This window comes from Benincasa hispida, chromosome 11, assembly GCF_027475165.1.
Source record: "Benincasa hispida cultivar pf3 chromosome 11, pf3_genome.v1.1, whole genome shotgun sequence".
In the NCBI taxonomy this organism is placed as follows: Eukaryota; Viridiplantae; Streptophyta; class Magnoliopsida; order Cucurbitales; family Cucurbitaceae; genus Benincasa; species Benincasa hispida.
Window position 1 is genome coordinate 73,911,473 of NC_143488.1, and position 15,571 is coordinate 73,927,043.

The 15,571-nt window shown below is 37.4% G+C and overlaps 1 protein-coding gene across 1 annotated transcript; it reads left to right on the top strand.

Moving 5' to 3' along the window:
- The first annotated feature begins 363 nt into the window (after positions 1 to 363).
- Positions 364 to 1,839, top strand: LOC150032885 (uncharacterized). Its single transcript, XM_090307543.1, has one exon. The coding sequence runs from the start codon at positions 395 to 397 to the stop codon at positions 1,520 to 1,522; it is 1,128 nt and encodes a 375-aa protein (XP_090163669.1). The 5' UTR covers positions 364 to 394; the 3' UTR covers positions 1,523 to 1,839.
- The last annotated feature ends 13,732 nt before the right edge of the window (positions 1,840 to 15,571 follow it).

A 15,571-nucleotide genomic window follows, 5' to 3' on the forward strand; every position in this document is an offset into this window, starting at 1 on the left:
TAAATAAAGATATAAAAAGAATTTATCACGTAACAAATTATGATAGGATAATTTGGTGGATGCACAAAGATAAATATAGACCCAGATATATCTGAGTATTTCTCATACCGATGCAACTCTTCTAATCATATGGTAAATTGTGATTGGACTATTGAGTGGCTATAGAAAGATAGGTGGAATGGATGCATTAGTGTATTTTTCATCTTTAATTACCACTAGTTACTAAAGGACAAAAATGCCCCTAGTAATTCATTTACAGAATAAAAAAAACTTAGAAAAAGAAAAATAAAAATAAAAAGTATAACCACAAGGCTTATAAATAAACTCCATTGTTGCACCTCAAAATCAGAGCCCAGAAAGAAGAAGAGGAACAAGAAAGCCATAGAGAGTCTCAATGACGAGGAAGAAAGTGAAATTGGTTTGGATTGCAAGTGATAATGCAAGGAAAGCCAGTTTCAAGAAACGAAGGCTCGGATTGTTAAAGAAAGTAAGTGAACTCACCACTCTCTGCGGCGTTTTTGCCTTTGCCATCGTCAATGGCCCTGACGAGGACCATCCCGTCATCTGGCCATCTCTCTCTGCCGCTCAACACCTCTACCGTCGCTTTCTCAGTCTTCCGAAAGTCGAACGCCAGAAGAAAATGACGAATCAAGAGACGTATCACAAGGAACGTGCCACCAAAGCTCAAGATATGCTAAAGAAACTCATCAAGAAGAATCAACAACTGGAACTCGATCTTCTGATGCATCAATTGCATCAAGGTCGTCATATTTCCCAACTCACCACCGAGGAACTGCTCGCATTGTTCTGGATGGTCGGAGAGAGGAGAAGAGACTGCCGAAAACGAATCGAGTATCATCAACAGGTTCATCATCTTCCTCCTTCTCCTACTGAATTTGTTCCATCTAACTCTACTCTGCTTGAAATAGGGAGCAATGAGATGGATCTGGTTGATAATGGAAGGAATTTGATGGATCAATGGTTTATTGATATGGTGATAAATTCAAATGATAAAATTGGTGGAAGTAGTAGCAGTATGGCAGGGGAGTTAAGGTTTGTTCAATCGGAAGTGAATATGGGCGATTTGATGAATAGAGGAAATTCGATGGTGGGAATCGGAAAATTAGACGGAACGGAAACGATTATTGTTGAAGGAGATGGTGATGAAAACATTTTGTTATCGGAGTGGAATTTTGGGGTAAATGACAATTCTGGAATGAGTGAGATTGAGAAGCTTGTGAACGACATTAATGGCGTTGGTGTTGAGGCTACTGTTAGTCCTATGGATTTCACTCACCAAGTGGGTTTTGGAATCGATGGTGACGTCAACGGTGGAGACCTATTGGGAAGCCTGTATTCCAATGGCCGCTACTACGGCGGCGATGGTGGTGTAGGGATTGATGTGAATGATGATGCAGAGATGTTGCTTCAAGGATTGTTTGGAAGTGGAATAAGCTGCAACAATGGAAATGGAAATGGAAATGGAAATGAAATTCAAAATGGAAATGGAAATGAGAATTAGAATAATAAAGGTGAAGACGTTGAAGATGATCTTCTAAGTAAGGAATGGCAAAACAACTTTACTCCATGATTGCTTCTTCTTAATTAAGCTCTAAATAATGGAGGAATTTGGGGGTTACTCCAATTTTCTCTCTCTCTCTCTATATATATAAAAATATTATGATGGTATGAATTATGATCTAGTGTCTAAAGAAAATAGAATAATGTGTTAGTTTCTTATGAGTAGTTAAAATCTAGTTCTCTTTTTTAAGTGTGGATTAATGGAAATTTTTGGAGTAGTCTACTTAAACATTTTCTAGAGATTAAAAAAAAATGTATGATCATCATGGCTAATGATCACTATTTTAGTATTTGTCCAAATAATTCTGTATCAAGTTTGTCTAAGTTAATTGAGTGAAGTTTAAATTGTCTCTTTTTATAAGAATTTAAATATCAGATTTTTCATATATTATTGATATATATTATTTAGTGAATTCGAAAATTCGATTTTCGATCTCTCCCAATTTTTTTATATATCTGGAATGAAAGAATAGAACATCTGGCTTCGAATTCATGAACTAGGTTTATTTTAATAAAATTATAAATGTTTCTGTTGTATTTGTTGTTGTTGAAATCTAATAATAAACATATTATTAAAAAATGAGAATGACTGATTTTTTAAATTAATCTCATTTTGAGGTATATCTCATCTTGTTTTGGGAATAAAGAGAGACAATGATGATACGAAACAAAATTTAGTAATTATTTGAGAATATTTGTTGGTTACTCATGTGTTATTTTTACTATCTCTATTAATATTAAAATATATTATTAATAATTACAATTATGTATTACGTTTGATTGATAACAAACGATATGGTATTTCAATAATTGGCATTCTAAACAAGTCAAAAATGACGTAACTTACGTATCTAGTACGTTGGTTTTGAATGACATGATAAGATCATTGATTTTGTAATATTCAAACGGCGCGTGCACAACGAGACATCATATTCGATCTCTCCCAATTTTTTTATAATATCTGGAATGGAAGAATGGAACATCTGCCTTTGAATTCATGAACTAGGTTTATTTTAATAAAATTATAAATGTTTTTATTGTTGTTGTTATTATTATTATTGTAACTCCCACAATGGTCTCGCATTATTATAAATAGACTACTTAGGCTATTTGTGTAATTCCAGTGGCATTTGAAAGCTCTGTATGTCTATCTTCTGTGGCTAGGCTACTGGAAGGAAAACTCGCCGGAATAAGTCCGGAGGGGCAAAATAAAGATGAAGGGTTCGTTTCTTGGGTGAATCTAGGCCATCAGTGAAGAATTGAAGCTCCAGGACGAATTACAAAGCGTTTTGAGCTAAAAATTTGAGGTAATATTTTTAACTCAGTTATAAACAATTTTATAGAATGAAACATTTTAAGATGAGGCCTGGAAATCGAGTTATATAATTTTGAACATTGAACTGAAAATTGTTAAACAAGCAGACAGCTGCTTGAATTAGGGCCAATGATGAAGTTTTGAATCTCTAGATTAAACAACAATGAATTTTGAGCTGAAATTTTAAGATAAAGTTGCTAACTCAATTCTAAACATGTTTGTAGAAGGAAGTTTCTTCAAAAGATGGCTGGATTTTGAGTTATGAATTTTTGAAGTTGTCACAGAGGATCTGGGCATAAGCAGACAGCTGCTTAGGAAGATTAAGCAGACAGCTCAAGAGCGAGAGGGAGCGAGAGCAAGCGGGAGTGAGAGGTGGATCTCGCTAAGGACGGGAATCTCGCTGGTTTTGCGCCAAAACTCGCTGGAAAGTGCCAAATCTCGCTGGGAATGGTAAATCTGGCAAATAGGGATGATCTCGCTCATGATGATTTTCTCGCTAGTCATGCTGATTTTGTTGATAAAAGTTCCATTAGTAAATGAACTATTTGAGATATTTTGCTAAGAATTCTAAGTAGTTTAACTGGGAATTATGTTCTTTCAGGCAAAGAAGAGCTAGGAGAGGCGTATAACCCGTTAAGAGGCCAACGAGCTGTGAGTGACTATGTGATGACTTACTGTTTTAATGATTTAGAAACTGTGATTTCTTGAAGATATTTCTCATGCTAAGTGTTTAAATGAAGTGCCAAGCAACGTGTTTGTGAAACTATTTCTCATGCTAAGTAAAGCATGTTTTCCATGGAATTGATATGATTTAAATATGTTATTTTCTCCAAATACTTTCAGCATGTTTAAGTAACTCCATTTTTTATGATGAACTAGTATGATGATTTGAGCACTAAGCCTTAGTGTTCAACTAAATGTTAATGAGTAGTTTTACTTAAAACGCAATACCGAAGGACATTTGAGAAGGTATGCCCAACCAAATACCGAAGGACATTTGAGAAGGTATCCGCCTAAGCAGATACCGAAGGACATTTGAGAAGGTATCTAACCAACTAGGTACCGAAGGACATTCGAGAAGGTACCAGACCAACTTGATACCGAAGGACATTTGAGAAGGTATCTTAGCAGCTCGATACTGAAGAACCTTTGAAAAGGTATCTGAGCAGAAGTGCCTAAGGATACTGAAGAACAATGAGAAGGTATCCTAGTCAAGTACCTGAGGATACTGAAGGACAATGTGAAGGTATCCTAGTCAGGTACATAAGGTACGATGGTACTCAGTTATAACCATGTGCACGTAGGTAATACAACGTCGAGGGACTGAGCAAAAGGGGTTCTCCCCGAATAAGGTTGACGTTGAGGGCTAAAACTAGTAGTTCACTCTCAACTAAGGATAAAGGCAGTCGTATATTTTTCTAGACTAGAAGGATAGTTTGAAATTCTAATGCTTATGAATGTTTATCAACGCGTGATGTTTACTAATATATGAGTTTTCCAAGTATGTTTTCTATGTCTAATGCATGCTAGTGGTTTTACATGCTAGTTCAATATGTTTTATGCCAACTTATTTCACAAAGTATGAAACATGCGTTAGGGTTAAAGGTAAGGTTGAATGAAGCTTGACGTACTATGTTTTAAATACCTAAGGTTGCAAAAGTACATGCGTTGGTATTTCTAAACATAATGAATAGGGATACTGAAGGTAAGTAAGGTATCTGAATAAATGTACTGTGAACCCCGAATCCCAATTTTACACTTAAGTATGTTTTCTTATTTAAATTGTCTTAATTTTCCTCTTAATTGTGTGTCCCTATTTAAATTTGTATAAATAAGTTGAGTAGATTGATGAGAAAGTTAGTATGAAATGGTGAAGAAAGAATGGGGATTTGAAAAGAAAAAAAAATATGGAATTGAGTTGGGAAAGTTGGGGAAAAATAATAAGTAGGTTGACCTAGTGTGGAATAATATGGAAATTGAGTTTGTGAAATTTCGGCTAAATATAGAGAAGTTATGTGAAATGCGGTATGGCTGAAGGACTGAGGAAAAAATGGAATTTATTTGAAATGCGAAAAATATGGGAAATTACTTTGAAAAAATTTGGAAAATCCGTGTAAAAGTATCATAAAGTGGTGAGCAAACGTGTAACGCCAGGATCCTTAAACCTTATGATCCGACTGCTACGACATGCATACTTAGACTTTTCTATCATGAGATGAGTTTTGGTTGAAATTTCAAAGAACATATCTAAATTTTATTAATTAGATAGAAAAACTATATAGAAATTTATTTATCAAAACACCAGGATCCATAAAACATTAGCGTTGTGGTACAAAATGCATGTGCCTATAATAGTGAGTTTGATGGTTGGCCATTTGAGTGACGTCCAACTCTGCCCTCTACGCTGTGTTCTTACCTACAAAGTCTGTAAAAATATAGGATGAGTACATAATATACCCAGTAAGTAGTTCTCACGTAAGGTAGTGACCAAATGCACAATCACAAGCAACATGTCATGAAAACATATGATTGGGACCGAAAACGTATAATAACATGTGGTGGTCGGTTATGCTTCCAACATAAATCTCTCCGCCCTGATAGGAAGATGAGGACCTAAGCGAAACTAACCCATCTGATGATTAGCGGGTCATGCAGTCAGTAGGGCCAGAGTCGCATCCAACATCAACCATTAGCATAAACGTTATGCTTCCAAAATAAATCTTTCCGCCCTGATAGAAAGATGAGGACTTAAGCGGAAACTAACCCATCTGATGATTAGCGGGTCATGCAGTCAGTAGGGCTAGAGTCGCATCCAACATCAACCATGAGCATAAACGTTATGCTTCCAACATAAATCTTTCCGCCCTGATAGGAAGATAAGGACTTAAGCGGAAACTAACCCATCTGATGATTAGCGGGTCATGCAGTCAGTAGGGCCAGAATCGCATCCAACATCAACCATTAACATAACCATAAGATTAGACTGGAAGCATAACTTACACCTAATTAAAACTTGGTTTTAACGTAATCGTGAACAAACATAATGCATGGGGTCCCTTGTAGAGAAACGTGTTCTAAACATGTAATGCAATATAACAATTAACATAACAATGCAGTATAATAAAGGTACACTACCATAGAACATTTAAAGAGAGGGTGAGATAAACTACTTACCTTGACTGTGATCTAATTATTCCTTCTTTATCATTTTATCAGCAGAGTTTTCCCTTTTTAAATCGAAAGAAGAAATTTGGGCAGCACTTTACCCGAGCTTTTCTCTTCTTCACAGAACTTCCTCACTCACACTTACTTTTTCACACGATACTATGTTACTGAGATTTGTTTGAGAATGGGTTAAATCTTCGGCAAAGGGTCCTATTTATAGTATTTTTCAGCTCTTCTCAGTGTGACAAATCATCGTACAGGTGGCTTCTTTAAAATTACTTATGATTTATGGATTCCTCTCAATAAGACACCTAATTTTGGCTAATGTTTGCCCTTACGTCATCATTCTTTGTTTGTATTCAATTTTAGGGTTTTTCCATGTATAATCTATAAGATCGTGGCCAAATTCAACGCTTAATTCGTGCTTCTGTCCAAATCTCGCTCACGCTGCTCTTAAAATCTCGCTCTCTCCCGTTTTCTCGCTAGGAATTTACTCTGGAGCTTTCTTGCTGAAAATCCCGCTCTCTCCACTCTCGCTCTCAAATTTTCTCTTTCGTCTCGCTCTCTCCAGCTTTCCCGCTCTCGCTCTCGCTCTCGTTCTCGATCCTGCTCCCGCTGCTACTCTCGCTGCTACTCCCGCTCTTGCTCTCGCTCCCGCTCCTGCCCTCGCTCTCGCTCCCGCTCTTTTCTACTGTCTCGCTAAGAATAGCTCTCTTTACTCTCGCTCTCTCCAACTTCCTTGCTATAATTCTCGCTCTCTCCAAGTTTCCTTCAATCTCGCTCTCTCTAGAGATCTCGCTCTTTCTACTCTCGCCAGCCTCAATCTCGCTAGCATTGCTTGCTGAGTTTCTCGCTCTCCAATTCTTCCTTCGATCGCGCATCTCTCTTCTCAGAATCTCGTTTTCTCCAGTTTTCTCGCTGGTGTGGTTCTCGCTCTCTCTCACTTTCTCGCTCCCGCTCGCCCCTTTAAATTTCCAATTTCCAATTTATTTATTTATTATTATTATATTTTTTTTCTAAATTTCCACCCTTTTAAATAAAATTTCGTCCTGCTTATTATTTGATATTTAATTTCCTGTATGCGTACAGATCTGGGTCGTTACATTCTTCCCTCCTTTAAGAACTTTCGTCCTCGAAAGTTTCTTGGTTCTTAAAAAGATAAGGGTATTTGTCTTTCATCTCTTCTTCTCGTTCTCATGTAGCTTCTTTCACTTGCTGATTTCTCCAGAGAACCTTCACTAAACTTATTTCCCGATTACGAAGCGATTTCTTCTCTTTTTCCAGGATGCAAACCGGAGTCTCCTCATATTCCAAGTTTTCACTTATTTGTAGAGGTTCATAATTTACTATGTGTGATGGGTCAAACACGTATTTTCGAAGCATCGATACATGAAAGATATTATGTATTGTAGAAAGTGTGAGTGGTAATGCCAATCAGTAAGCTACTTGGCCAATACGGTCTAATATTTCAAAGGGTCCAATGAAGCGAGGGCTAAGCTCGCCTTTTCGTCCGAAACGCATAATGCCCTTCATTGGTGCTACCTTTAGAAATACGTGATCTCCTACTTTGAATTCCAGCTCTTTTCGACGGTTATCAGCATAATTCTTTTGTCTGCTTTGAGCGGTTCACATTCTTTCCCGAATTAGCTTAATAGACTCTGATGTTTGCTGCACCAATTCAGGTCTAAGTAGTGTTCGCTCCCCAATTTCATCCCAGTGTACAGGGGATCTGCATTTCTTTCCGTATAAGGCATCGAAGGGAGCCATACCAATTGTCGCCTGATAACTATTATTATAAGCAAATTCTATAAGTTGTATCTACGAATCCCATGCTTCAATAAAATCCAAAGTACATGCCCTCAACATGTCTTCTAGGATTTAATTAACTCGTTCTGTTTGGCCATCAGTTTGTGGGTGGAAGGCTGTACTGAAATTTAGCTGTGTGCCCATTGCTTTCTGTAAAATTTTCCAGAACTTGGAGATGATCTCGATCTGAAACAATTGATACTGGGATTCCATGTAACCGGATGACCTCTTATAAGTACATTTGAGCTAGTGCTTCCGTAGTGTGAGTAGTTTTGCATGGTAGGAAGTGGGCTGATTTGGTGAGTCGATCTACAATTACCCAAATCATGTTGTGACCTTTAACAGTTCTCAGGAGTCCTGAGATGAAGTCCATAGAAATATGTTCCCATTTCCATTTTGGAACACTTAGAGGCTAGAGGAGTCCTTGTGGTCGTTGTCGTAGAGCTTTCACCTGTTGACAAACCAAACATTTACTTACATAATCGGCTATAGCCTTTTTCATGTTATCTCATCAGTAATGTGCTTTCAAGTCTCGATACATTTTGGTACTCCCAGGATGTATTGAAAAGCGTGACTCATGAGCTTCCTTCAATAGTTCTTTCTTGATTTCTTCATTATCTGGTACACATAGTCGTCCATGATAGAAGAGTGCAGAGTCTGGGGCTGTAGAGAATTGATTGGTTTATCCATTTTCTGATTGCCGTTGTTTGTTTAGGTATTTGTCTATTTATTGTGCATCAATTATTCTTTGCCTTAATGCAGGTCTTGCAACTAACTGTGCTATTTGAGTTGTGAAGGTTTCTGGCATTAGTGAGATCTCAGCTCTTTCAAGATCATCTATTATGTGTTTGGAAATGGTACTTAGAGCTGCTGTATGTGCTGACTTTCTGCTAAGAGCATCAACAACAATGTTAGCTTTTCCTGGATGATAGAGGATCTCACAATCATAGTCTTTAACTAATTCTAACCATCTTCGTTGCCTCATATTTAACTTTTTTTGGGTAAACAAGTACTTAAGGCTTTTATGATCTGTATAAATTTGGATCTTTTCCCCATATAAATAATGTCTCCATATCTTTAAGGAAAAGACTACGGCAGCTAATTCCAAGTCATGAACGGAATAATTTTGTTCATAAGGTTTTAGTTGTCTTGAAGCATATGTTATTACCTTTCCGTGTTGCATCAATACACAACCAAGCCCCTTCTTCGATACGTCACTGTACACAGTTAAACCCCCTGATCTGTCAGGTATAGTGAGAATAGGGGCTGTGGTCAACCTTTCCTTTAGTTCCTGGAAGCTTTGCTCACATGCTTGGTTCCAGACAAAAGGATTATTCTTCTTGGTGAGGTTGGTTAAGGGTAATGCTATACTTGAGAAATTCTTCACAAATCGTCTATAATATCCTGCTAATCCAAGGAAGCTGCGCACTTCGGTGACTGTTGTTGGGCGAGGCCACTTGCTAACTGTTTCAGTTTTAGCAGGATCTACTGAGATTCCTTCTTGCTTTACAATATGCCCTAGGTAGGCAACTTGTCGCGTCCAAAATTCACACTTGGAGAATTTGGCATACAACTTTTCATTTCTTAATATGGAAAGAACGTCCCTAAGATGTTTTTCATGTTCTTTCTCAGACTTGGAATAGACCAAAATATCATCTATAAATACGATCACGAAGTTATCAAGATGGTCCTTAAAAATTCTATTCATCAAGTCCGTGAAGGCTGCTGGGGCATTTGTTAATCCAAAGGGCATCACAACGAATTCATAATGTCCATATCTTGTTCGGAAAGCAGTCTTGGGTATATCCGACTCCTTGATTCGCAATTGATGATATCCAGATCGTAAGTCTATTTTGGAGAATACTGAGGCTCCTTGTAATTGGTCAAATAGGTCATCAATGCGTGGGAGTGGATACTTATTCTTTATTGTCAACTTATTCAACTCCCGATAATCTATACATAAACGCATTGATCCATCCTTTTTCTTAACAAATAAAACAGGTGCTCCCCATGGAGACACGCTAGGGCGTATAAATCCCTTATCTAACAATTCTTGTAATTGTATTTTGAGTTCTTTTAATTCCGCAGGTGCCATTCTATATGGTGCTTTAGATATTGGTTCAGCTCCAGGAATTAGATCTATACAAAATTCTATTTCTCGATTCGGTGGTAAACCCGGTAGCTCTTTTGGGAATACATCTTCAAATTCTCTTATTACAGGGATGGCCTTAATTTCATCCTTTTGGTTTCGTAAATCTACTACGCTTGCTAAATATGCCCAAGCTCCATGGTTGAGCAAATGCTTAGTTTTTAAGGTTGAAATTATTCTTGGGACTGATTGTGTATTAGAACTCTTAAACATAAACTTGGTTCCTGCTGGAAAGGTGAATATGACCTCCTTATTATGGCAATTTATGCTTGCATAGTTTGCTGCTAACCAGTCCATACCTAGTATTATGTCGAAATCACTTATGTCTAGGATGATAAGGGTCACCTCTAGTTTATGTCCTGATACTGACAATTCACAGTTTTCTACTACTAAGTGGGCCAACATAGATACTCCGGCAGAAGTAGCTACGGATAGAATGCAGCCTAAGGGCTTTGATGTTAATTGAGCATGTTGTGCAAATGTTGTAGAGATGAATGAATGACTAGAGCCTGAATCAAATAAAGTGAAGGCATAATACTCGAGGATGAGTAATGTACTTGTAACCACTGCATCTTGATTTTCTGCCTCTTGACGTGTAACAGCAAACACCCGTCCTTTCTGTTGTTGAGTAACCTTGTTACTAGTAGGCTGGGTGGTCTGGGCAGTTGATACTTGGTTGATGAACTTTGGGCAAGCCCTTGCATAGTGACCCATCTGCCGCAGTTGAAACACACCCTTATGTTCTGAAAGCATTGCCCCTGATGGTGTTTTCCACAATTTCTACACTTAGAATATGTAAATGTTTGGCTCTCCTGTTGTGACTGTATGCCCTGAGTGTTTTGGAAAATTTTTGCTTGCCGTTGTGAACGTTGGAAGCCTTGTTGGGTGAGTTTCCTCTTTTGATTTAGCATGAATCCTCGTTCCGAGGTTGAGGTTTTGGCAACAAGATCTACTTCCATGAATAAGGCCGACTCGAGGGCAAGAGCATACTCTTTGTGTCGGAAAGCAGTAACAATGCCTCAAATGCCTTCTCTTAATCCCCATATAAACCTTTCCACCTTCTTTTCTTCTGTGTCCACTAGTCGAGGAACAAAGTGAGACAAGCGATCAAATTTCCATTCATATTCTGCCACTGACATATTCTCTTGACGAAGATTAAGAAATTCCACTTCCTTTTGATATCTCACTGTCAAAGGGAAATACTTGTTGTAAAAAGCTTGATTGAACTGCTGCCATGAGACTGTACCTTTGATTGTTCTTTGTGTGGAGTCCCACCAGAATTTTGCATCGCCTTTTAACATGAAGGTGGCACAATTTACTTTCTGTTCTTCTGGGATGTTCATATGGCGGAAAATAGTTTCCATTTCTGTTATCCAATTTTCTGCTATAATTGGATCCACAAATGATCCATCAAATGTTGAAGGGTTGAACTTCCTGAATTCTCGAATGATCTTTGAGTCATTTTTATCGTTGGTTGTTGGTGTGGTGGACGAGGTTGTGTTTCCATTACTCATATTTTGTACGAGTAGTTGTAGTGCCTCTGGTGTAAGTAACACATAAGGCATCTGTCCATGTCCTTGATTTTGATCCCTTGTGGATTCACTTCGAGGTCTGCCTCGTCGTGTTGGAGCCCTTCGTGGTGGCATCTGGTGCACACATTTTATTTTCATAATAAGGAAGCAATCTAATATATACATATTTTTTTTTCTTTTAACTCATACCTATGTTTACTAAATTATTTACTAAATTACTCGTTTGAAAATTCCTCTTACCAGCGTATTTGGCATGGCTATGGGCATCACTTAACAAGCCGAACCATCATACACCACGACTCTTCTAATGCAATAGAGCCTATTTGGCCCAAACGCTCTGATACCAAAACTGTAACGCCCGGATCCTTAAACCTTATGATCCGACTGCTACTTAGACTTTTCTATTATGAGATGAGTTTTGGTTGAAATTTCAAAGAACATATCTAAATTTTATTAATTAGATAGAAAAACTATATAGAAATTTATTTATCAAAACACCAGGATCCATAAAACATTAGCGTGGTGGTACAAAATGCATGTGCCTATAATAGTGAGTTTGATGGTTGGTCATTTGAGTGACGTCCAACTCTGCCCTCTACGCTGTGTTCTTACCTACAAAGTCTGTAAAAATATAGGATGAGTACATAATATACCCAGTAAGTAGTTCTCACGTAGGGTAGTGACCAAATGCACAATCACAAGCAACATGTCATGAAAACATATGATTGGGACCGAAAACGTATAATAACATGTGGTGGTCGGTTATGCTTCCAACATAAATCTCTCCACCCTGATAGGAAGATGAGGACCTAAGCGAAACTAACCCATCTGATGATTAGCGGGTCATGCAGTCAGTAGGGCCAGAGTCGCATCCAACATCAACCATTAGCATAAACGTTATGCTTCCAACATAAATCCTTCCGCCCTGATAGGAAGATGAGGACTTAAGCGAAAACAAACCCATCTGATGATTAGTGGGTCATGGAGTCAGTAGGGCTAGAATCGCATCCAACATCAACCATTAACATAACCATAAGATTAGACTGGAAGCATAACTTACACCTAATTAAAACTTGGTTTTAACGTAATCGTGAACAAACATAATGCATGGGGTCCCTTGTAGAGAAACGTGTTCTAAACATGTAATGCAATATAACAATTAACATAACAATGCAATATAATAAAGGTACACTACCATAGAACATTTAAAGAGAGGGTGAGATAAACTACTTACCTTGACTGTAATCTAATTATTCCTTCTTTATCATTTTATCAGCAGAGTTTTCCCTTTTTAAATCAAAAGAAGAAATTTGGGCAGCACTTTGCCCGAGCTTTTCTCTTCTTCACAGAACTTCCTCACTCACACTTACTTTTTCACACGATACTATGTGACTGAGATTTGTTTGAGAATGGGTTAAATCTTCGGCAAAGGGTACTATTTATAGTAGTTTTCAGCTCTTCTCAGTGTGACAAATCATCGTATAGGTGGCTTCTTTAAAATTACTTATGGTTTATGGATTCCTCTCAATAAGACACCTAATTTTGGCTAATGTTTGCCCTTACGTCATCATTCTTTGTTTGTATTCAATTTTAGGGGTTTTCCATCTATAATCTATAAGATCGTGGCCAAATTCAACGCATAATTCGCGCTTCTGTCCAAATCTTGCTCACGCTGCTCTTAAAATCTCGCTCTCTCCCGTTTTCTCGCTATAAATTTACTCTGGAGCTTTCTTGCTGAAAATCCCGCTCTCTCCACTCTCGCTCTAAAATTTTCTCTTCTGTCTCACTCTCTCCAGCTTTCCCGCTCTCGCTCTCGCTCCCGCTCCCGCTCCCGCTCTCTCGCTCCTCTCGCTCCTCTCGATCCTCTCGCTCCCGCTCCTGCCCTCGCTCTCGCTCCTGCCCTTGCTCTCGCTCCCTCTCTTTCCTACTGTCTCGCTAAGAATAGCTCTCTTTACTCTCGCTCTCTCTAACTTCCTTGCTACAATTCTCGCTCTCTCCAAGTTTCCTTCAATCTCGCTCTCTCTAGGGATCTCGCTCTTTCTACTCTCGCCAGCCTCAATCTCGATAGCATTGCTCGCTGGGTTTCTCGCTCTCCAATTCTTCCTTCGATCGCGCATCTCTCTTCTCAGAATCTCGTTTTCTCCAGTTTTCTCGCTGGTGTGGTTCTCGATCTCTCTCACTTTGTCGCTCCCGCTCGCTCCTTTAAATTTCCAATTTCCAATTTATTTATTTATTATTATTATTATTATTATTATTTTAAATTTCCACCCCTTTAAATAAAATTTCGTCCTGCTTATTATTTGATATTTAATTTCCTGTATGCGTACAGATCTGGGTCGTTACAAAACGTGTACGGAGAATAATGATCGCAGTAGCTAAGAGCGAGATCGTTGAGAGTGAGATCAGTGAGATCGTTGAGAGTGAGATCATTGAGATCGGGACCAGCGAGATTGGAGAGGAAATGGGAGAGAGCGAGATTGGATAGAAGATGGGAGAGAGGGAGAGAAGCGAGAAAGCTGGAGAAAGCGAGAGTGGAGAGAGTGAGACCAACAAGATTGGAGAGAGCTGACCAGCGAGATTGCTACAGAGAGCGAGAGTGAAGAGAGCGAGACCAGCGAGAAAACGGGAAAGAGCGACACTGCCGAGAGCGGAAAGAGCGAGAGTGCCTATTTGTTAGCCTTGCTTTGTCCGATTTGAACGTCACGCCCATGCCTCGCCTATGTATTTGGACGCGTTGGGGTGGATTATGCATGTAAAAACCATTATATAAATTGAAATTGAGATATTAATTTTAAAAACCATTATGCATGTAAAAACTCCTAAAATTAGTTGTTTTTAGCACTTAAAAAAATCATTATATAAATTGAAATTGAGATATTAATTTTAATTCAATATATGCAAAATATCAATTATAATTTAAATTAAATTTTTATATATGGCCAATAAGAGCATAGCTTGACTAACATAATATTCAAACTATCAACCTCATGGTTTGAGATTCGATTCTCCCACCCCACACTTTAATTACAATACCTCTTCAAAAAAATATTTACATATGAACATTTTGCTTCTTTCTAGAATAAAAATTTAAATAAATTATCCAAAGCATTTAATAGCAATAAATGTCTTTTCTAAACTAGCCACAACTCTAAATTCTCCTCCATTTTTCACGCTTAGTTTTTGTTCTTTTTTTTTTTTTTTCTTTTTACTTGTTTACTTTGTATAAATCTACACCCACCAAAAAAAAAAAATCAATTTATTTTTTCTTTTTTAAAATTAATTTTATTTAATATATGATTTGAGTTTAGTAGTATTTTAGTCCACAAGTTTTCCAGCTTGACATTTTAACCTTTATTTTAATTTTTTTATATATTTTTTTGTCCTCATTTGTCTTTATTTGTTCAATACAAACATACATACACATATATATATATACACACACCTATACATACATACATACATATACACACATACATATACATACATATACACACACACACATATATATAACTTCTCCTTTCCATTTTCAGATGGAAAATGACCAAAATGCTATATTAAACTCAAATAGCTCGAAAAATCAAAAGTATAATTTATCTTCTTTTTTTTTTTTTTTTTATAAATAAATGTATTTGATATTGTTGAATGATATTCACTCAACACCATGTAGAGGTGAAAAGATTCAAAACTTTAGCTTCTTGACCGATAGTAGGTGTCCTAACTAGGTGAGCTATTCACATGTTTAACAGATGTTCATGGGATGGAGGTGGAGGTGGAGGCAAGGATAAGCTTCCCTAGTTTTGTCTCCATTCTCTAATTTATTCTTCATTCCACGAAAGTTTTCGTTTAATTCAATAGATTTCTCGTGAAAAATTTATGAAAATCGTGTTCTCTGCAAAGAATTGTTGGCCATTCAGTTTTGTTAATAAAAAAAATTCAATGAAAATGTTTTGGGTTTTTTTTTTTTTCCATGAAAACTCTCTATTTAAATGCTTAATTTCCAATAAAAAAAAATCTTGAACATTG

Excerpts from the sequence above, each read along its gene's own strand:
- LOC150032885 (XM_090307543.1), top strand. The coding sequence starts at position 395 with ATGACGAGGAAGAAAGTGAAATTGGTTTGGATTGCAAGTGATAATGCA.